The sequence below is a fragment of the Colius striatus genome, chromosome 8 (genome assembly GCF_028858725.1).
Source record: "Colius striatus isolate bColStr4 chromosome 8, bColStr4.1.hap1, whole genome shotgun sequence".
In the NCBI taxonomy this organism is placed as follows: Eukaryota; Metazoa; Chordata; class Aves; order Coliiformes; family Coliidae; genus Colius; species Colius striatus.
This window is the reverse complement of record NC_084766.1, coordinates 11,874,486-11,896,049: the sequence shown is the minus strand read 5'-3', so window position 1 is coordinate 11,896,049 and position 21,564 is coordinate 11,874,486. Positions and strand designations below refer to the sequence as shown.

The window sequence follows — 21,564 nt, the reverse complement described above, 5'->3', positions numbered from 1 at the left end:
ACGGCTGTGCTGCTGTGAGGAAGGGAGGCAAGAGGTGGCAGTACTGGGGCTCTCCTTGCAGCAGGAGCCCCCGTGGTGCTCCCTGCCCCATATGGGTCTCTACTGGTGCCTACTCCAGCTGCAGGATAGTCACTGTATTACAAAGAAACATTCAGCCTGCCACATCACCTCCGAGGGGCTGGTGTAACCAGCAGTGCCACCTCGCAGTTCAGTGCTGCCAGCCTACGAAAGGGAACACTGCACCCCTTCTCCTTTCTGCAGCTCTCAGGGGGAAAGCAAGCTCTGCTAGCCGTGCTGCCTGGAGTTTGCTTTCAGCGGCAGTCACGTGTTGAGTAGGCAGACTGCAAGAACAAACGTTTGCATTGCAGGAGAGAGAAAAGTAAAACCACTTTCAAAAGCAGCAGTGTGGAGTTTTACCCGTTTGGCTATTTAGCTACAGAGATGCAGCTTCCTTGGGAGCTAGTGTTTTGTTCAAGCACCTTTATGTGAAGGGACAGCTTAGTCTTAAAAGCCCAGAAGCCAGAGCTTGCTATTCCTCTAAGCCCCCTCTGAAGAATCCTGACTCTTCAGCAGAGGTAGCCAGGCTAAAAATTGCTTCCTTCTCCTATAGCTGCTGTTTGCACAGACAGATGAAATATCTGTAGCTGACAGCCCTGGGTGATCATCCCTGGCAGGCACATGAACTTAAGTAATTCTATTTTCTTCTTGTGAGCACAGACCATTTTCCCTGTTTTACTCACAGGAGTAGCAACCCTGTGCTGGGCTGCCTGGGTACCAGCCAGCCCTGCAGCTGGAGGTGGAGGTAGGAACTGGCCCTTTGTGGGAGCAGCGCCCCGAGGCTGACCTGGAGCAGGCTGGTACCTCTTACAACTGAAAAATAACTTTCTGTTTTTCCCCAGCAAGATCAGTTTCCTGCTAGGATTCAGCACAAGGAGCCTCCTCTAATGAATTTGTCTTACCTTGGCTTGCATAGGCTTTTTCTAGCCTCCAGGCCCTACTCTCCTTCAAACAAGCACAGGACACACCAGGTATACAGAGGTAAGGAGAGAATTTGCAGAGCACTAAGGTGGTTTTGCTGCACTTGGAAGTCTATTCTGGAAGATAAAAGTACCTACTTGAGAGCAAGCTGACCTTGTAACAACACAAGAATAACGTCAAATGGGGTAGCTTGCAACACTTAACGCTTTTCATTACTGAGTAGCAGCTGAAGTTAACTAACGGCTCCACCTCACATTGCAACAGCCCCTGCCGGGGCAAAGCCCGCGCCCTGGGAACCAGCAGAGGGCCGGGCTGGCCCGAGCTGAGCCGAGGCTGCCCCATCCCGAGTCCCTGCGCAGGTGCCGCAGCTCGCACAGCGGTTCCCTGGGCACGGCTGCTCTGTGCCCAGCAGCCCCGGGTAGGCGGCGGCCCTGGGCCCTGGCACAGCCTGTGCCGGCAAAGGCTCCGAATTCATCCCGTGCTGGCTGGATACTGAACGCCGAGGTTCAGCTCTACGTGTGTAGTACTCACCCTGGTACTATAAATCGTGGGGGTTGTACTCTGCAACATTTTTAGAGGCTTAGCACACGTTTAGTGTCAAAACACCTTGGTTTTTATTTCAATATCCTTTTTGAATCAGATTAAGCTGTAAACAATTAATTTTCCAATCCAACACTGCCCGCTAGGGTTACTTCCATTCATGCATCACTGAAAACAAAAAGGTCTTTTTCCTTAAGTATAGATTCTTCTTTTTTAAACGATGTCACTTTATACAGAAACCAATAGCTAGATTCGATGCACCCTGATTAGTTATGTAAACAGATAACCCAAATAAACTCACCAACAGAACTAGTAAGTTGGTTCCTTCATAGAATGGAAATTAAAGTCTCTCCTGACTCGAGGTTAACGTGGTCAGGAGTACAGAGCGTGGCACATAAATCCATCTAGGAGGTGTATAAATTGCACTGTATCTGAATTAACAAAGTTATGCATAATGAAATGCACAGTTTAAATCCATGCTAGAAAGCATTTTTCAATATGAAGTGGCAGCCAACTGGCAACCACAACAGTTAGGTTCTGCACCATCATTTATGGCATTAATGATAACTATGACATATAGCATACTTTAAAACCCTGAAGGATTGTGTTACTTGAAACATTCTCCAGGCAGTCATTTGGTTTGAAACACTGGGAGAAAGACTAAAGAGCTTGCCATCTTATACCGATTATGGTACCTTTAACTTCTATGAAGTAGATCAGATATGGTGTGTATTTCACAGTAACAAAGTTGCTTTAATGCCTTTTCTCCAACAGTAGGATTGTGTTAGGTGTTTCTGCCCTCAGATCACCATTGTCCTGGTGGTTTTCCCTTTTCTTAAGTGCGGTAACTACATTGAGCACTTTTATTTTTAACTATTCATCAGTCCTTTCAGCATATCTTCCGAGAGTTCCAGCAGAGGGAGTTCAGGGGACGGGATGTCCAGGGGGGGAAGGTTGGGTATGGGAATGTCCTTTGCCTTCCCAGCAGTTGTGGCAAACTTGTGCCAAGATGCAGCTGAAGACGCAGTTTCTGAGTGTTGCTGCAGACTCCACAACTCTGACTTCTCCACAAAGTCGGCATCTACATCCAACTCCTTGTCTACTGGAGATTTTTGGAGTCTAGCTCTTTCTGCTTTTAACTGCTTGTTCTCTCGCCTTAATCTCTCATTTTCAGCTACAAGAATTTCTATGTGCCGTTTCAATTCTGCAATTTTGGTTGCCTGCTCTTCTATTATTGTTTTGTCATCTTTTGGAGCTTTACTCCCAATACATGCTTCCACCGGCTCCTTTTTTTTCTGAAGCAGAAATAAAAGTGTATCTGGGTCCCTGTCAAAGACACCCTGAATATCCTGTAGATGTTTCTCCGTGGAAGGGCTGTATTTCTGAGCAACGGGAACCAACACATTTTGATCATCGGAGTCTTCAGCAGATGGCTTATAAGACGTCAGAAGATGTGCGGCCATTTCCTTGTCAGCATTCTGCTGGGCTTTCAGCTTTTCCTCCCTCTTTGCCCTTTTCCACCTCTCCTGGATGAGCAGTAACTGTTTCATGTGACTGTCCCTTTGTAATTCCAGTGACAGCTGAGCCTGAATAAGAACAAGATGAAACAATTTAATTGGTGATGCCTGACCCCACCTGAACATTCACACATGGAAAGTTACATGCCTGGAATTGGTTACCTAAAGGACACTGCAGTGTGCCCGAGGGAGGAGCTTCAGCTACTCAATTCAGATACTAAATTCAACAGGAATTGCCCTCTGCTTGTATAATCACACTGGAGCAGGTATGTTACTCAAATTTAGCATAACTACTAGTATTGTCAAGGAATGAGTTGACATTTGGTCTTTCTTGCTTAAGTTGCTGACCAGGCTCCAATACCTCTGAGCAGAGGCACTAGGAGGTTAACTGACCTGTGACCAACACTAAGGAGGAGCAGGTTCACTTGGTGTGCACAGCCACACTTCAGCTAAACACCACAAACTGTTTCTGTGATTCTGTGATGGTCTCTGTGTAGGCATGTTGGTAACACCCAATGCTAAGCAGAAAAGTGTTTCCCAGCCAGATATGGTCCCAAATGATTCTGCCGTATTTAAGGTAGAGGGTGGCATGGTGGTCAATAACTCATAGGAACCACCTGGGTAGGAGGCTACCATTCTTCTGTAAGAATGACCCTTTGGAGGAATGGCAGATGCCCAGTCTACAAGTGTTACTGGCTTTGAGAATACGGGCTAAGCTCAAAGCCTGTTGCTATAAAAGTGCTGAGCAGGCTACACTACCACCTTCACAGATAAATGTATGCAATAAACAAGGAAAAGTATAGGGCTGATGTTCTGGAGATCCCCTAGTCAGGACAAGTAAAACCAAAATTACAGACTGTAGATGAGACACTCAGCAGATGTGCCTCAGCAAAACAGTCTCAGCAAAACAGCCTCACAGCAAAAGTTAGATCTGAAACTAGTTTTATCACCTACTTGAAGACATCTTGCAGACCAGAAACCATTGCTGGAGAACCCTTGGATGGGTTAGGAGGTTCTCTTGTCCCTGGTTCACATAAACTTGGAAATCTCTCAGGGAAGACTAACATCATTGCACTTCTGAAGCTGTGGGTTCAGAGGGTAATGCCTGAGGGTGTGAGCAGTCAGGGCACTGCATGACACATGGGCACACAACAGAGCTACAGCTGATTGTGTCATTGGCTTTGGTCTCACCTGCTCTGACTGGGTCAGCTTCATCGCGTCTGTAAGGTATGCTGCAGAGGAGAAAACAGATACACACTTAGAACAGGGTTACAGACCCAGAAGGTTTCCATAAAAGCTAAGAGAAGGCTTCAGACCTTCCATATTGGGAATCCTCACTTAAAATGTAGCAGTCCTGAGGCAAGTTACAGGGCCTGGGAACACCTGCTGGTTTTGAAAAGTCTGAAAAAATTGACTGTAAGCTCATGTAGTAACACACTGCACCCTCCCAGTGGCAGCAGGGTGCTCCAGTCTGTCTTTCAGAGGAGATTTCCATGCTATTTCCAGAGAGTCCCAGAGCAACTTTCCCATGAGGGGAAGAAACACAGGTAAGGACCAGACTTTTAAAATACAAGCGCTTTATGACAAAATGTAGTAAGAAAATCCTCTCACCCATGGCACACCAGTATTATGAAGTCATGCTTTTTCACTATATTCTTGATGAAGAGCTATAGTCTGTAGTTCCCCAGTTTTTTCATCAACTTGCCCTCCAAACCAGAAAATGTTCTGGCCTAGAATCAGAGCAGCTCTTTAGACTTTGACCATTTCTATCTAGAGCTGAAAATGACACAAGGTGCAAGAATTTCTTAACCAAATTTACGAGAATGCAAGATAATGGCACAGAATCAGCAGATGAAGAAAAACAAAAACCATTTGGTGCCTTTCTGGGTTTTGTCTTGGTATATGAAGTGAAAGAAACCAAAAAGAAAAGCCTGCATGGGAGAGTGTGGGTGCTATCCTTCGTTGCTCTGAGTATTCCCAAATACCAAAGGAACTACCAGTTTCTCGTTTGATGGGGTTTTCCAGTATTTATGAGTGGGAAGTGGGAATGCCTGGTATCCAGGTTACGATGTTCAGGGTAGCCACTTATTTTGTCTCCACACAAGCCTTGTCACTGGAAATGTCCTACTTGTTGCACCAATTAAGATGCCCTCTTTCTTCTTTTGCCAAGCAGTTGCCACACTGTCACACAGCTGCTGGGCTCCAACACAAACAATGAAGCATGACTAGATATATGGGCAGGTAAAAGCACAAAGGCTGTCCATCGCAGCGCCCAGGCCTGCGAGGCAACCTCCTGTTTGTCTTGAGTTCCAGGAAAGTAGAGCTCATCATCTTCCCTTGGCTGTCTCCATTCAGACATTAGGAAAAGGAAGAAAGTGAGCTTTTGTAAGCAAATATTTGTCTATTTCCTTTATCAACAGAGAAAGCAAGTGACTTCAGCTATGAAAGCAGTGAAGAAAATACAAAGCGTAAGGTGCGGCTGGTTTACAGCAGGTACCCAACTGTGCATGACATGAGGTGCTGGCTTTGTCTCAAGAGCTGCCTTCATAATGATAACCACCCTCAGTGAAAACAGCTTTGGAAACACCTGACTTTTAACTGCTCATATTAGAAAAGAAAGTTTCCAAAAGCGTGTTTGATCTAGACTGAAAATCAAATTCACGTTGTCAGAATAAAAATGTTGTGAGCAGATATTGTCCTTACATGAAGCATGCAGACCTGGAAACTGATTTCAAAAGCCAGAACGTGAGAAACACCTACTCACCAGCAGCTTTTTTGTGACAAGAAATTGCTTCTTCATATTTCCCTGCTGCCAACAAACGGTCTGCTTTCCTGCTCTGCTGGTGAGCCTTAAAATAAAAAGAGCATTGCATCAATGAGGGTTAACCAACAAATAGTTACAGCTGCTTTAAAGGTGATCAGTGCATCTAAGAAACCTGTACTGATACCAGTTCATGGGCTTTCAGGCTCAGGTTTCCCACTCCCTTCCAAGCTTTATAATTTCATTTCTTCTTCAATGTTTCTGTACAGGAGTCTGTACTGTATAGAAACTGAAGTCTGTTAATGCAGCAAATATGGTGTGTACACAACAAAATCCTTTTGAAGCTGTTCCTCAGCAAGTACATGTTCTCATGCACAAGCAGGCATTTTCTGTACTCATGTACAAAGACCAGTAGGCCATAAGAAATAATGAGGAGCTGCAAGTACTTAGGACCAATTCACTTGGCCAAATGCAAGATGTTTGAATTATGTTACAGCTTAAAGCTGGTTTGACACTTAGTGCTGCTCCATGCCCAAGAGGCTTTGCTTCTTGTGTGACAAAGTTGCAAAAGACCTCCAGGTTTCTATTTGCAGCTTAGTGCAATTAAAAAGCAGCACAGCCACAGTTAAAGACATCAAAGTCACATAGTTGCTGTACAGCAGTGAAGTCTATACTAGTATTTGAGAGACACTAATGTAAATCACTAAGGTAGAGTAGGGATGTTACTGAAAGCAAGCAACTGATGCAAGTATTTGCATATGCTCAGTGAGAAACAGTACTACATAACCAGCACTGTAATATTCATGAAAGCAAGGCTTTTTGTTATTACAAGATATGAACATTATGATCCTTCCTCCAAGACCAGAGAGGCCACAATCACCAACTGGCAAGACTGTCAGTAACACACACTACTCATGAATGCTCTACTATATGTTGAATTTGAAGTAAACACACAGCAGGTACCAGACACTGACTCTGTGAAACAACACAAGACACTTACAAAGGTCAAGAAAGTGTTTGCCTGTTTCTTTGTTTAAGGTGGTTGTTTCTCAAGAAAGCCTTTACTAAACCTCTGCTGACTGAACCTGTAGGGGAAACAGAGCTGAAAGCCTGAAATCTTCCCCTGACCCATACAAATTCTCTACTCCCTCCCTTTACCTAAATAAAGCATAAAGCATATTAGACCTCAGATGTTTGGTGAATCTAAGTCACTGACCCTTTTAAGTGTGTTCCAGGATCAAATCACAAATTAGCACTGGTCCATACCCTAAGGTGTCAGGGCAGCTGGTTCCCTACAGGCCTTATGCAGTGGCACTTTGTCTCCCGCAGTCTCAGTAGATGCATCAAAGGTCAGATAATCCAAGCAGGATGGTAAAATGATTCTGTCAGGGTTACCATGATACTTAAACTAACATCCATTTAAAAAATAAATTCCAAATTCGGGTCAATTTCTTTGTCCTCTAAACTGTCTGACCACTGTTACAGTAAGTTCCATTTTCTACAGAAAACACTCTTTTGGGCAACACCTGTTCCTAAGTAATCCCTGGCAGTTGTAACATTGCATTTAGACATTTGGCTTTTCTAAAGCTGATTTGTATGCTAATACAGAGTGTTGCTAAAAAACCCTACAACTCCTCGATTCTTCCCAATAAATACTTCAGTTACATTCTTGTTCCTCATCTTCATTCAATCCTCAGAGCAATGCCAGCATCCCCTATTACTTCTGCCCTAAGGTTAAATAATCTCAGAAGAGGAAGTGTTTTTCTACTTGAAAATCATGTGTTTTATGGCCTTATTCTACGGATGCCTACAAATGACATATGCCAAAAAGAGAAGCTTATTTCCCATGGGAATGAACAACCAGTAACAGCTCATATAAAGCCATCTCTTTGGTTATTCATGGCAGCTCCTCCAGTTCCAAATTGACTAAAATACCTGAGCTAGCTTCTTGCAACATGATTTTTTCAATAAATTAGAACTGATACAGCTACTTCTGCAATTTGCACAGACAGGCCTGAAAAAACAGGGAAAGAGGGTCGCTAGAGACAGAAGAGCTAAGAAACCAATTCAACATGCCAGGGGCCTGGTTCCATTTATTAGTTTCTACATATAAGAATTTGAGTTTGATTGTTTTCAAAGGTTATTTTCATCTGCTTTAAACTACTGGAGCATGATCTTACTCAAATCACTTAAGCACATGCAGAACATTTGAGGACACTAAGTTTTTATTTGATTGAACAATTAAATCATTTCAATTCTGAATTAACTGCCAAGTGAAGCTGAAAGGAGTCTGAAGATGTTGGGCTAGACTGTGAATAGAATTAGGAAAACAACCATCCAGAGATGCTAGCAAAAAGAAAGCTAGGATCCTGTGATTAAAAGGTCAAAATGCCTTTCTTGCCATTACATCAAAATACATAGATGAAAGTCCATCTGACTCTTACACAGAGCAACAGACTTCCCCAGCAGAAACAACAGGAACCACAGCAGAGAAGGATCAGTCTCAGCACAGCCTTGTGTGAGAAAGAGAGGTGTTTTGCAGTCAGTCATGGGGGAGGAATTCCTCAGTTTGTATGCTTCCCTGACAGCTTGACAAGGAAATATTTGCTCATTTGCTCCATCCTGTGAGTGTTTGTTCCAATTAGTCGATTGTGGAAGGATCAAGGAATTTCTCCCATTTTCATGGTAGATTATTCATCACCAGCAGCTTGAAGAAATTAGTGGTGCTGTTTCCTAGCAGCAAGTGATGAAGCTGCAACAGGAGTACTTGGATGCTTAACAGCCATGTATCATGGATAAGCTTCTACATCTTGTCTAGTCTGCTGGTTTATTCTTAGCACTCAGTTACCCTTAGCCACAGAGCATGCAACCATTGTTAGCAAATCTATTTTCAACTCAGAGTGGCCTGTATCCCATTATGAAACTGGCAATGAGAGAAGTGCTCCTATATCATAAAGTGAAAAAAATGTCTCTCAAGTTTATCCCTGTCTGATGTAATGTAAGAGGAAGGTGTTTACACCAACAATTCTGGATCTGCTATGCTAGTTCCCAAAAGATTGACGCAGGACTGCCTTGACTTTGTTCTTGCTGCTGCGATGTGACAGAAGCTGCTGCTTAACTGCAGTGGGTTTATAGATCCGATTTCTCGTTCCTCTTCCAATTACAGCACTGGAAATAAATGTAGGATGTGGTGTAAGAGCAATTAGAATTTATTAACAAGCTATGGAGTGGAAGGGGATGAGCAGGTCAGCAACTACTTCCACATGTCCCTCCCAATCCAGACAAGCAGGAATTCCCAGTAGTCAAATGGACAGGTGTCACAACTTGACTGTCGTAAGAGGAAGCAGGTGTGAGTGAAGGATGACCAAGTTGAGAAGCTTCCTCATATTGCTCCAACATATGTGGTTCTGAAGGGATATATGCAGGTCTTAGTGTGTCACTTGAACCACTCTGTATCAACTACAGGACCAGGTAAGCTGCACAGCTTTCCTCAAGCTTTCCAGCTCTAACTGCAATGTTAAGAGGTGACATCTGCATTTGTAAGTTTGTACTCCTGTTCCAGAGAAATGCTCCTATGTGTCTTATGTGGTTTTTTTTCTCTTAACTAGCCCAAATTACTGCCTCAGTAACCTCTGAGCAAGAGAGTAAAAAAAAAAAAACAACCCTCTGAAACAGCAATGTGAATCACCTCTTTGCCTAGAGCTTTATTTAGAAGCCCAAAGATTAACACTCAACTTGTTTTTTCCCCCCAGTATAAACTAGACAATGACAGGACTCCAGGCCATGAGAAACAAAGCCATAAGGCCTACTTACCAGATCTCTTACCACTTCCTCAAACTTAAAAATGCTAATTTTCTTTCTAGATGGTGCACCATTACATCTTAAAGGATTACTACCATATGATCCTAGCTTAGGTTAAGAAAACAAAACCCTGCTGCTTTTACTGTATAATTGCAGGTGATGGCTAGCTAGCTGTTATAGAAAGGAGAGTAACAGGAAAAAACCTGCTTGATCCCACAATATTTTTAAAATGTACTTCCTTTCAAACAGGGTAAGTCTACTACCACCCTCTCCTAACAAGAAATTTGTAGTGGTCCTCTAGTAGCTGAGATAGATAGTCCTGTGTATGTTTTGCTTTTCTTTGTTCCACTACTGTGAACAGCTCTGGACAAAGCCTTGCTCAAAATGTTAAGCTTGCAGCCTTCTTTGCTCAATATGAAGGACTCTCTAGATAGAAAGTGATATTTTTAATATGATTATGAAGCACAAATTACAGTGCTTTACTTACTAAAAAAGTTATGAATGAAGGCAGAAAACGAGCAGCTGTTAAAACGAGGGGGCCCAAAGAAAGATAACTACAAAGAAGTTCTGTCTAATATAACAGGTTGTAAATGCTTTAAGTGAAACCACTGTTTGCTGTTAAAATCACATATTTTATACTGTGGACATCAGTTCTCTCTGCCAGAAAGGATCAATACCTATGTTCTCTCACTGCTGAAAGCAGAGACAGAGGTGGGGGTTTTTTGAGGGATGAGGGATCTATGTGAGGATTTGTTTCCTTGAGGACACAAGGCTGTTTTGCTCAGAATGTATTTTGGAGACAGGAAGAGTCAGAACATGCACAGTGCATTGCTTCCATATTGTACAAAAGAGTGCTAAATATCTTCTATGTGGATGTTTACAGCAGCAGGCCACAAAAGGTGGGATGAGGTGGTGCACTGTTGTTCTCCCCCACTCCCCACACACTCTGTCAGTGCTATATCTGCAGAAGTCTCTCTCATATACATTCTTTCCAGGAAATAGTGAACTTAAGAAGGTTTAAATGTGTATGTCTCCACATGCATACTGTTTTTAATGGAGAACAAATACAAGTGGAAAACTTGACCTGAGAGGTCCAAGAATAAACTGCAGCCATCCTTTTTTTTTCAATGAAAAAATCGCCAAAAGCCAACAAGTACACTCATGATGAATGAAACTCAGGCTGCCTATGAAAAATGCTTGTATTTATAGGCAGCTACACTAAAAGCAAAATTAATCAAGAGTTGTACTGTAACTTTAGCTAAATAATGAGACTATATTTGCCACTAAGTCTAAAGAAATGACCCCCTTACAAATATTCCCTGTATTCTATAAAGAAAGATGAGTTGACTGAAGGAGAAACAAAACATGGCAGAGCCCCTTGCGGCCGCTCAATCAAGACCACTAGCCACGTGTTAGCTCAATTTTCTGTCTTTGAAAGCCTGTATTAACAGAGTTGATGGTACAATGACTCAATAGTAAATTACAGGTTAGTGTGACTGTAAAGCAAACCAAGTATGTGAAACTCTCATGAGAGTGTATTCTCAATATTAACAGACTTTGTATTGAATTGTAAAGATCCTGAAGTTTTAACTCCCTTGGAAGCAATAGTAGTAGAATGGGCAGTTGTTTATCCAACCAGCATTAATTCACTGAATAGCTCTAACTGACTTTGCGTGTGTTCCCATCCTATCCCAAATCTAAGATATAAGGGTTAGTCTCAGTTCTTGACCATGAAAATGCAATTAAAAGATCTGGAATTAAACCACCTCCCACTCACAGTGCCCAGGTGAGATGGAGTCTTCGAAATCCCATACTGGCATAGCTACATCCGTTTCCCTGATCACCTGCAACTTCAGTAGGGCACGGTATCCTTTTACCTACTGCATAGTCAAATCAGCCTCATTCTCTTGCTTTTCATCCCTTTAGTATGACAAAAGCACTAAATACTTCACTTGCTTGTCAGAGCCACTTGGTATACCTACAGTTCTCAGCTGCTTTGGTAATGCTTTTCTTGTTCCCAGATGCAGTGCTGCAGCTGGTGCTTCAGGTCTTGCTAACTGGATAAACAAGAACAGTTTCACTGCCCCAAAAATAACAAAAGTAATCTGGGCTACTACATGTAGCCCAAAACCATAAGGCTCAATCTGTTATGGCAGCTGAGCCACCTCTCAGCAGGGACAACTGAATCATCACAACAAATGGTCCAGTAACCAAACTATTCCAGAAGCAACAATTTCAAATGAGTGGGGCAGAAAAGTTTCAGCTGTGAGTTCAGCCTGAAGCCTCCAGGGTCTTTAAACTGTCAGACATGCTTACTCATGGCTTGACAGTATGTATGTAATGCCAGCGTGATGCAGCAGAAAGGCAGTGCTGGGAGGTACCCAAACAGCACAGATACCAGTGAGGAAATGTTTCTGTCAACCACTCATGGCTTAGCTAATTATGTTCTTGACTGGGAGCTACTATTGTGCAACATGGAAGTCTTGTGATGTGCTTTCACAGCAGTTACATGACTGAATACAAGATTGTTGAGCTTTTACAAGAAGGCTCTTACCGAGCCAGCTGTCTGCCTGAGTATCACCTCAGCACCTCCAGTCACTTTACTTGGACAGATCTGCTGCTGCCTCTGTGGGTTCACACCTTACATATACCTCAGCTGAAATGAATGGCTCCACTTAGATCATGTTACTGGGAAAATCAAGAAAAGGCTTCCACCACTGTGGTAAAGACAGACTTTGTGTTAGGCACGTCTATATAATGATATTTTCACTTTTACTACCTACAAGCTTGGATTTTTTAGTTTGAACTCAGAATTGAGAGATCTGCCTCTCCTTTTCATTTTAGATTGGAGGAGCAAGTAGAGTAGCTTTCAGGTTATATATTATTTCAGCTTTATTTAAAAAAAAAAAAAAAGATTCAGTAGATGGTTCTGTAGATTAACAATATTCCTGGTTTTCCAATCAAAATAACAGAGGTGTAGGCTGGCACTAAATCTCAAACACATTGGCCCATGTGTCTTAAACCCTTTGCTCTCTGGTAAACTTTCATAAATGCTTTTCTATTTTTATCTCCTGCTCTTCCACACTGCATATTTATTCTGCTTGTGTTGATGCACTTTTCACCTCACTTCTAAACCATGATCTTCAAGTAGATCATTGACCAGCTTGCACTGGAATGGTTGCTACCAATGGCTTACAGCATTAACATTAAAAGCTTCCATTATATGAGGTTCTTTCAGATATATACTTTGTTGTGTTATTCTCACTCCAGCCACTAGTCCATCCTTTCTGGTTTTCATCAAAACAGCAGTTCTTCAAGATGGGTCCCTTACACTTCAAACTTATAGGCAATAGATACTCATCAGATTTGGAATTATATTTTTTATAAACCACACAAAGTGCTATTAACTTGTGGGAAGAATCCGAAGTAGATGTGGTATGGCTCCTTAGCAAATATTCTACAGGAAGATGCTGAGGTGTTAGTAGACGCTGCAGAGTTATGAAGTCCTGGGTGTAGGACTTTAATGAGCAAGTTTCCATTTTTGTCTCTCCTTCAGGCTGATACTGTTCACCTTATATTTTTATTATGTTACTTCCAAGATTCTGATGGTCAGCTGTATGCTGTTGGGCTTCTGAACTGTTACCTTTTGCTTTTAGACCTAAGGTTACAATTATTGCTGGATGTGAAATCAGATTTTTTCCCCACAAACTAGATGGCAGTAGGAACTGCCCCTACAGAAGGTAGCACAGAGAAATTCTTAACTGCATAGCTCAGAGAAATTCTCAGCTACTGTTTTTCTTTTTCTTTACAGAATATCATTTCTTGTGAGACTTACGCCATGCTTTTGGAGTAGAAGTTTTAACGTGTGTTAAAGAATGTTGAGATCCCTTAGTTTACAGCACTGGATTTATGTGTGAAACAAGTGTTCAGCTAGACTAGGTATCTGCTATATGGTTGGTTGCCTGCAGGTGCAGGGACTGCACTTAGTCCATACCAATTTTAAAATCCATAGCACAACCAAAATATTTTATTTGTGGGGTTGAAGAACTGGCTTTATTAGTAGTAAAAGCATAAGGAACAGGGCTTTAACCCATCATTTCAAGGTTAAATTACATTTCTCATCTGCAAAACATACAGTACACTAAGGGGGGAGAGAGGAGGATGGAAAAGGACTAGAGGAAGAGACAAAATGAATGTCCAAGTATCAGAACTGTTCTAAAACATCTTCCAATGGCTCTAGCAACTCAGAAGATGGCAACAGATTTTGGAAAAGTTCTTTCAATTTACTCCTGAATGAAATATCATTGGATACAATTAATACCTTGAGGACAGTGGAAAAAGCCAAATCAGAAATTAGTATTGTAACATAAACCCTAGAAAGGTTAAAAGATGGGAAAATGGGCTTAGGTTCAGCATAATTATTCGTTAAATATGCAACAAGAGCATAGAAAGTACAAAAATAATAAGAGTAACTTCTAAAGGAGAGAAAAAAAAAGGGGGGGGGGGGTGTCCTGAAGAACTAAAGCCCAAATTCTAGAAAGATAGGTCTAAATGATGTCATTAGACCTGAAAGTCAACAAATAAAACTTCCATTGAACAAAGATCACTGTGGTGTTAGATTTATTTAAAACAAAAGAAAAACCTAGACCTGGAAAGCAAATGAGTATTTGTCTAGTGCCATCTACAGAAGTAAATTGGTGAATTAGGGAAACCAAAGTACAATTATACACTGAAGAAACAGAGAGATCATCGATAGTTTAGGGTATTAAGTAATTGATGTCAGCAGAAAACAAAAAGGTATGGCATGCCTCCTCTAAACAGGAAGGCTAAGCACATAGTCAGATATATAAATAATAACTGAAACAGAAAGCCACCAATACAAGTGATGAAATGCAGCTGATGTGCTACATCTTGACAGAGAAATGGAAATGTGAAAAATATTAAGGATTTTTTTTTTTGTCAGATCAGCTCCCCAGGAAAGTCAGGACAGTATCCATGCTTTGCTGTAACTCAGACTAGATGCTCAAATACACAACTAATTAAAAAGTTTTACAGGACAAGGCAACAACCAAGAACTACAGAAAATTCTAATGAATAATCTTAACTAAAGAAAAATCAATGGCACAAAAATTAGCAAGCCATGATATAATGAATGAAGGAAAATGCCTTGTACTTAAATCATTGATGGAAGATACATAAGCCTAACGATTACTGTATAAAAAACCACTTGGTAGTTTAGAGGATTTTTTGTTTGGTCGGGTTTTCTTTTCTCCCCTCCTCTCTGATGGTTTGGCATCTTTGGGAAAAGTTGTGCTTTTCCAATCTGCAGGAACTAGACTTAGTTAAAAGAAGAGATTTATAGGAGAAGCAACTGAAATACACAACACTGGATATTATAAAAAACTTAAATGAACGTTCTTATGTTGGAAGTTGGCACCTTCCCTGAATGTTGTTGCAAATCTGAAACTGGGATGCAGAGATGGATGGTGAAGAATTTTGCAAAGCTCTAGTTACTCCTGTTCATATCCTTGAAAAAATGTTGGCATGTTCTAACCACGGTACTGTACCCTTCAAGCTCTTGTCATGAACAGTTTCCATAGTGCTTGATACAACCTGAAAACGCAGGTCATTTCTATATGAGATGATCCATCACTATATTGTGTGGCAGTTTCAAGAAAAGTTTTTGTCTTTCAGGATACCTCTTAAAAGGGAGTAAGAACAAATGTACAGGCAACTTCACGATTTTCTGTACAAAACTATATAAAGCAACTTATTTCCTGTGTCATCGTTAGGCAGAAGTGTCTTGATCTTATTGTTAGCCTGGTGTTAGACAGGTGTAGTAAGTGCACGTTCCTATCATGGTCAGTGGATCACTAACCAGGCTTTGATCATATTCTTGTCACTTCTACAATCCTTACCAAGTGGTCTCACTAAGAAACACTACTAACTGTTGGTATCTGCACTGCCACAAAGTTGCTATTTTCCACCATTTATTAGTGAATACTCAATTATAATTTTTCCCTTTTCCTATGTTTATAAAGGCTTTTACACTGTCTGTGGAATAGCTACAGTTTATCCCCCCTGCATTACCATGCTGCAAGTTTGTCTAAACCTGTCCTATCAACAAGTTGAGACCTTTCTACTTCCTGCTGTTCCTTACTTCAATCAGGCTTCCCAGTATACAGAGTAAAAAGTCTGAGACAGCATGATGCAGACATAAAAGCAGTTCTGCACCATTGGTGCAGATCTAAATAGACCATTTTCCTGTTACACTGTCAGCCCTAATCCCATGGGTGGTCTGCAAGTGCCAGTTTTACAAGCCTTTCTGAAAATGAAGGGAGCAATCAAGAAATACCTGACTGACTCTGTGTGGAGCAGCCAAGGGTTTGTCAGAGCTGACACCATGCTGGAGCAAATAAGCTTTGATTAAAAAACTAAACTGACACAAATCTCTGAGGTTTGCATAGCAATGTCTAACAATTTCTGGATTGATTCTGTGGATTCATTCTAAGCTCATTCCTGGAAGCATTACAGCCGTATTCCTGACGTGCTACTCCTGGCTAATTGGATTGCTGGACCAAAGGTAGTTCTCTAAGGGAATGCTCTGTATATCACCACATCTGAGGCACAGTCAAGGTACAGTTTGGATAAAACTCACAAGGCAGCAGGCAATTAACTGTGCTTGACCCTAGATCTCGTCTATGTGACAGAAACCTACCTATTTAGGCTGTTCAAAATCTGACTAGCTTTTGTAATTTTCTAGACATTTGTGCTTCAGTTCTAAGTTCCTCAGAGATTCAGTTTAAGCAGGGTAATTACGGATTTGAGATTTTAAAGCATTTCACCTTCTGAAACTGAAAGAAGCATCTAGTCAGTAGTGGGCCCTGATGAGTTTCTCAAACTCTTTAAACTCGCACCGAGAGGGCCTGTGTCACTTAAGCGTTTCCTTCCAGAACTTCCCTTGTCACTTGTATTTGCAATTTGGGACAGGTTTAACACCCACGCCACTCTCTCAGTCTACACATGCTGCCTCACACTCCCCTGCGCGGTTTCCCCTCCCGCAGCGCTCGCAGCCGCTCCTGGGCACGGAGCGGCCCGGCTCCCGCCGCCGGCCCCGCAGGAAGGAGCGGCCCTACGGCAGGGGGGCCGCGCTGCGCGGCCTGCCCATCGCTTCCCCCGCCTTATCAGACAGCGGACCGGACTGTGGCGAGTCCGGCGCACACCACCTCACCCTAAAAGCTGCCTCCAGCCCGAGACAGCCGCCTGGCCCCGCTCTCTTTCAGGCAGGCCAGGGCCCGGTGCCGCCGCGGCAGGGCCTGGCACAAGCCCTGAACAGGTGCTGGGGGGGAAAAGGGCGGGGGGAGGTGGCGGACGAACAGAGCCCTATTTACTGTTCAAGCCGCCCTTCTCAATGCGGTTACCCACTGGTAAGAGAGGAAGAGTGTCACCTTCTCGGCAGTGCGGGCGCCCGCCTCCTGAGGGCCGACAGGACAGGCTGACTCCCCCCACCCCTGCCCCCCGCGGCCGCCCGCTCACCAGGTTGAGGGGCCCCTCCATCACTTCCATGGACGGCGGGGGCTGCGGACACATGGGCGCGGAGGCGGCCTGCTCGCCGCTCCCGGTGCCGCCGGCCCCCACCGCCCGGTCCGGCCGCCAGCGCCGCTCCCCGCGCGTCCCCGCCCCGGCGGGTTGTAAACACGGCAGCGGCTTCCGCCCGGCGCGCAGCGGGCGGCGCCTCGCGGTTCGCGCGAGACTCGCGCAGCGTCGCCGTGGCAACGGGCGCCGCTCCTGGCCCCGCCCCCTGCCAACGGCCGCCCTCGCACCGCCCCCACAGCGGCCGTTTCCCCGCCCCCGGGGCGTGCGCGCGCCCCGCTGAGGCGAGCCGGCGAGCTCGCGGCGCGGGTCCGGGCGGCGGAGCGGGGAAGGGACTCCCAGCCCTCATCTCCCTTTCACCCCCTTTTATTCAGCGCTGCGTGTGGCACCGGATTATCGGTGTGTAGATGCGTGGAGGTTCTGTGAGAAAACAAGCAGCCATGACGGCCGTGAAGGCTGGCGGTAAAAGCAGCCATGGCCGCAGGGGCAGTGCCGGTAGCAGAGAGGTCGCGGAGGCGAGCCACAGGCACGAGTGGCAGCGGGAAGCGCCCTTCCCTTGGAAAGCTGCAAAACCAGCTCCTGCCCTGGACAGTTTAGTTCCGCCCTGAGGTGCGTTTTGCAATACAAGCAGACGTGATGGGGACCGGGCTGTTACTTTACCCTTGGGCACAAAGCTAGTGAGGAGGGTGGCCGGGACCCCTCTCGCCGTAAGGGAGGAAAGAAACAGCGATCGCTCTTTGTGGCTCTTCATTGCAGGAACTGCAGTACGTGAAAACAGGTGACAATGATACCAAAATTGTCATTATCACCATGTATGTGCTAACAAAAAATTAGCATTAATTATTGAAAACCAAACTTTCTTGAGAAAGAGAAGGTAAGCAGGGCACTGAACAACAAATGAGCTGATCAGTCAGCTTACTGAGTGTCATCATCATCCTTATCCATTCAATGTTGTGGTTGATGAAGACTGTAGAGAAGAAAACTGCCGTAAAGATATTGTGTATAACTTTCTTAGGTGGAATTACAGATGAGATGAGTTCGTAGGAGCATGGCAGTATGAAAAGAGTACAAGAGCAAGAAGGTAAGAGAAAAGAAGGTAAGGGGGAAGATGAGACACCTAGAAAACAAGAAGTAAGAGAATTAATTACCAGCAGTAAAGAAAGTCCAGAACTCCTTTTGTACTCTTTGTAGATGTGATCCTCAGACATGAGTGGCGTCTGTGGGTCTCTGAGAGAGCCTCCATAGACTGATATGCTGTAGCTCTCAGCTATCTCTTTGCCATGGGGCCTAGCTTTGCAACGCAGGAGTGCTGGGGGGAGTTTTCCTTCTAACATATGTGGTTAAACAAGATGGTGTCTTCAGGCAAAGAGCTTCCAAAAGATACTTTGCTAATTCCTGTTTTCATTTGCAAGAGTTTATCTATTGCTTGGTTTAATTATATATCACCAAGTCAGATCCTATGTGGTTTTGATTTAGAGCTCACTGATTGAATAGTAGATAAATGGAGTTGTCCTTTATCAGTCATTGAAAGAATAGGTCAGCCTGGGTGAAGAAGAAAGCCCTACTTAGTGCCTCACTTGCCAGTACTTCCCCTTGGACATATGACATGATAAAATTTCGTTGTTTTGTTGTACCAAAACATTGTGATTTTTTTCCTTTTAGCTTGTTGACACACACTCATAAAGAGGTAAATCTGTAGGAGTATAGCTCCCATCTCGACTACCCCACATGGTCAAGCCCTTTTCTCACCCTCAGCCCTGTGCTGCCTATCTTTTTCTCTCTCTTGCCATTAGTGCTACAATAGGAAAATGTCTGCCAAAGGTCTTTACATTTGAGCACAAAACTTGGTTGTTCAATTGTTAATGAAGTTATACTGAGCTACTGTGTCACAATTTACTGATTGTTTTCCATCTCTGTGTCAGATCTTACACACTTAGCCACTTGATTATCCTTTTCCGTACTGCATTAAGACAGAGAAATATTTTTATGATCTTGCTAAATATCATGTAGGATGAGATTTTAGATACACTGGCAATTAAATTGTGTACTGTCAAGCTGTTATTTTTAGCCACTTTAATGATTCTTCATGTCAACTTTGGTGACCAAACTGAAGACATTTATTTATTTATTTAAGCTATGTTGCTGATCTGTTTGTGTATTATAATATTTAATTTTGCATAAAGTGTCTGACTCATGACATAGCTGGCTTTTACTATACGCTTCTCAGTTGTCCACAAATTGTACCAATTGTTCAAATAAATCATTAGCTCAATACTTTCTTTAGAAATAAAACAAATTAGTTCTGAGAAATGTTTTCCGTTACTGCTCCTGCTGGCTCAGGAAAGACAATTTAATTTGTGGAATGGAAGCTAAAGGGGTGAGGAATACAGTATCAACAGAATAAAGGTTTTAGGAGCTGTGTTGCTGAGTCAAACCAGTGTGTTACAACGTGCCTGTTGCTCATGTAGCCAGGAGTGGTCATTACTGTTCCTCCAGAAAGGCTGATAGAAACTGTAAGCATCTCTGGGGACCTGACCATGCTTCCTCTCTTCTGGGGACTGTTAGTGAATGATTAAATGGGCATTTTTCTTCACTTGTGTGTCAATGTTTAGTTTCCCGTGTCTAAATCTTATAAAAAACTGAAGGCAAATGAAAAAAAAACTGAGAAGGTTGCTTTTTAAAATCTGATATTTTAAGAACTGCTAGTGACATGCAAGATTTCCTTCAGAACCATCAGTATTGCTGGTTGCAACACTGTATTCAACTTAGTTTCTAAATGAGATTTTTTTTTCTTCCCCCCCTCTCATGAATAGGTGGCACCTTTTGGCTTTGACAAAATGAAAATATTCTGCCCTGAAGCAGCTGTGAAAAGCAAGTAAAACCTGTAACATCTGTGGAACATTAGTTGCTATGCCATACAGTGATGTTATTGTTAGTTCAAAATCTAAATTTGTATGGAAGTTCTCCTCTACTCAGAGGATAGTCTTGGGATGCTTTGTAGATTTTTGTACAAAAAACCAAGATGCTGCAGTGGTGGACGTCACAGATTCCAGATGGTGTGCTAACCTCCATTGTGCTGGATAGAAAATTCTTATCATTTTCTACCAGTGCCTACAGAGAGATTTCAAGTTACACTCCAGTGAAAACAGAAACATAGTAGATAGTCTGCCACATTGTCTGTAAACTCATCAATGAAAGCAAGGTTATTATTTCTTTTCGTTACCACACTTTCTGTGTTGTGCATGTTTTGTCCCTCCCTAGGGACCACATGGAAATAACATGTTGACTGTATAGGTATAAATTAAATGTTTGTCTAAAAGAAGAACTATTAAAATGTAATTCTGGGCAGGATGCGCCTGTCAGCGGGAAGCTTCCTAAAATACCCTGTGCTTTAAGTGTGGAATTTTAGAGTAGGAGGGAAGTGTAGAATTGCTATTTACCTGTCTGATGCTGCTTTTGACACACATGATGAGCCAGCTTCATTTGACTGTCACCTCCTTAGGAGGCAGAATTCCTCAGCCCACACTTTGCTTAGCATTGACTACTTCTTTATTTACTCTTTGTGTCTTTGCATTTTATCTGGACTGTGCATTTTCAGTTAAGCTCCAGTTAAAGACAGGCTTCTCAGTCATGGCATTGTAGGAGGGCCTACAGAGCCTCCCACACAGTGCCTTCGTCAAAGAGAGACAGGGATGTCTGTTTCTTTGAAGAAGCACTTTTGCAACAAAAGGGATTCCCCTATGTCTCTAACAATTTATTTCCCACCACACATGTACAGAGCCATCGGACTGATGGGCCTCCATTTGTCAGATTTTTCAGGATCTCCCTGTAGATGTGCTGTGTCTCTTTGGGTTGCCTCTGGGGAATACCTGAGAGGAGCTGTGGGCAAGGCAGTGGATGAAGGAAGGCTTTGACTACTAGGACCGAAGGAACCTCATTCAGAGAGCTGGGAGGTTCAGGACAGAGAAATCTTGGAGAAGGTGTAAACTAAATGAAAACCTTTTCCTGTTGTGTTCCCCCTCTCCTCCTTTTTTTTTTTTTTAAAAAAAAATCTTGTATTAGGTTTGAATTTTGGCTTCTCAAAGTTCTCTGTGACCTTTTCCCTTATAGTTACACAGGGTCACCAGTTAGAATCGAAACCCAAAAGAGTGAGCTATTAAAATGGACAGAAACCTTGCAATTACAATGCCTTGGCATTAAAATTTTGTTTATGAAAGAACTTCAGCACAGCTTAGAAATCAGCAACCACAGTTTGGCACTTTCTTTAGCTACCAGAGCAACTGATAGAATTAGAAACCAGTCAGATTTGCAGGGAAGAAAGAACTGGTGAGTTAAAAAACAAGAACACAACCAAGACCATGCCTGAATACATTT

General features: G+C 43.0%; 1 protein-coding gene across 2 annotated transcripts; it reads right to left on the bottom strand.

Annotated features, from left to right (window-relative positions):
• Nucleotides 1-1,568: 1,568 nt before the first annotated feature.
• Nucleotides 1,569-17,288, bottom strand: NRBF2 (nuclear receptor binding factor 2). Of its 2 annotated transcripts, none has more exons than XM_062001753.1 (4): nucleotides 17,134-17,288; nucleotides 5,800-5,884; nucleotides 4,227-4,267; nucleotides 1,569-3,104 (listed from the first exon to the last, which is right to left on the bottom strand). In XM_062001753.1, exons 1-4 carry the CDS (start codon nucleotides 17,185-17,187, stop codon nucleotides 2,388-2,390), a joined length of 897 nt encoding a protein of 298 aa, XP_061857737.1. In that variant the 5' UTR covers nucleotides 17,188-17,288; the 3' UTR covers nucleotides 1,569-2,387. The 2 variants fall into 2 exon arrangements, with proteins under 2 accessions (XP_061857737.1, XP_061857738.1); XM_062001754.1 differs by lacking the exon at nucleotides 17,134-17,288 and adding an exon at nucleotides 7,426-7,568.
• Nucleotides 17,289-21,564: the final 4,276 nt, after the last annotated feature.